The sequence below is a fragment of the Camelina sativa genome, chromosome 4, assembly GCF_000633955.1.
Source record: "Camelina sativa cultivar DH55 chromosome 4, Cs, whole genome shotgun sequence".
NCBI lineage: Eukaryota > Viridiplantae > Streptophyta > Magnoliopsida > Brassicales > Brassicaceae > Camelina > Camelina sativa.
In genome coordinates, this window is record NC_025688.1 from 28,946,193 (window position 1) to 28,948,101 (window position 1,909).

The 1,909-nt window shown below is 40.6% G+C and overlaps 1 protein-coding gene across 1 annotated transcript; it reads right to left on the reverse strand.

Annotated features, from left to right (window-relative positions):
- Positions 1-1,903, reverse strand: LOC104783147 (homeobox-leucine zipper protein HDG1; the record flags this gene model as incomplete). The annotated part of the gene is given in 5 exon segments (XM_010508248.2): positions 1-139; positions 229-406; positions 808-1,029; positions 1,462-1,563; positions 1,667-1,903. Coding segments are annotated over 5 exon segments (854 nt in total), but the record flags the coding sequence as incomplete, so codon positions are not given.

The window sequence follows — 1,909 nt, forward strand, 5'->3', positions numbered from 1 at the left end:
ATCCTCACGTCTTCATCGATGTTACCAATCTCAAGTTTACTCCATTTTTGGGAAGAAGAAGCGCATACGCCTCTACAGAACTTTTGAGTCATTCTTTGTGCTAGCTTCAACATGCTTTTCTTTCCTATAGAGCTTATGGCTGCATTTTATAAATAAAAAAAGCATTCAATAATCAGACAAAGGCGAAAATGTTATTAAAAGGAATGCGTTTTGAAGCGGTAAGCTTACGTGTGGGTTTGTCGCGGTTGGGGATTGCTGAGGACATGAGGATGGTGAGGCTTTCGCATTGTCGTTGCAAAGCTGATATCCACCGTTTGGATCCGAAGGCGAGACCTGAGCTGACTAATGGACGATACAAGTGGTGTATATGGGTGTCATCGTACTCGGTGTGGTCAATCCATGTTACCTATGAGAAAATGAAGAAATTGTATTAGTGTAGTATCAAATTATATATACAAATTGTCAACATCGAAAATGTTTTTTTATTAACTTGGAAAATGGAGAAAAAGATTTAAGATGTTGACAGAAAATGACATGAAATTTAAAGTGATCATGGCAACATATTCAATTAAGTAATGGTAGATTTTCCAGCATTACAATTTACATGAATAATTTAATGTTAAACCTACAAAGTCCATACTATAAACAATTCTTGGAAAAGAGTGGACATATACATTACAGAATAAAACATTTACAGCTTGCAGTCAGTAGTCATTTAACCCTTATAAATGCTCCAGTTAAGTTGTAAATAATCAAACAATCGATTCGATGGAAGGATTAATTATTGTAGCATATCTTTTTATGTACCTTAGAGTAACCATTTGGCATGTCTTGCACAAGGCAACCAGATGGTAGCCTTCTACAGTTCAGAGACGTCTGAGCAGAGGCCGAGCCGCCTCGGTCGCTAATCCTATCAACAGAGACATCCACAACCGCCCAAACACCTTCTGCATGTTGCTTACAAAACCTCAAGAACGTCACTTGACGAACTGGCACAAGCGGTGATAGCAATTGAAGCTCTGCTTGCATCTACACTAAGTCACAATTAAACCAATCCCATTNATTTTCTTGCCATACTTGAGAAGAAGGGCCAAAAGTGCGTTGACAACAGTGGCTTTCGTAAGTTTGTGCAACTGCAAAAGACTGTAACAATGCATAGCCTTGTCCTCCTTACCTTGCCCGAACCAATACTTCATGTATGTGTGGCTAAAAATCGCAACACGGTCATACCCATCACCATGAACATGAGAGCTCCCCAATAGATGACCCAATACCTCATTGGCCTTTTCAAAATCCCCTTGACGCAATAGCCCCTCCAACAGGGGCGGCTTGTACACATTCTCATCCCACGCCAAATTGGAAAACCTTCTCGGCTGATCTAATAGATCCATGACTTCGTCTTGTCTCCCGGCGTNAGACAATAATGTAATGACTTGAGTCTGTATATATATACGTACTTACCAAATAAAGAGCACCGTTTCTTGTCCCTCCCATACCACTAGAGATTATTTCACTAGTCCAATTTCTTGCGATCATACACGGAAACATCTCGGCCCATCGTTCCTAACAAATTCAGCAACACAGCCATTGTAACAACATTTTCCAAAAGTACATAAATGGTTATCGTGGTAGTTGTCAAGTGTGCTAATATGATCAAGTTACTAACCGAGTCCATTAAGGTTTCGACTAGGGCTAAGCTATTGATGCTAACCATTCCAACTTCTTTAGAAGCTTCCGAGACAAACCCGTCCGGTTTAGGACCAAGGCAAGGTGTGAAAATTTTCTCGTATTCTTCACGGTTAAGCATTTCGCCTTTGCCTTTTGAGCTTGGTATCCAAAGCGGTTCGCTTGTCTGCGCCATTTTCACGAGCTCGTCCATTGCGGAAAGAGCCAACTCCAAATACAATGA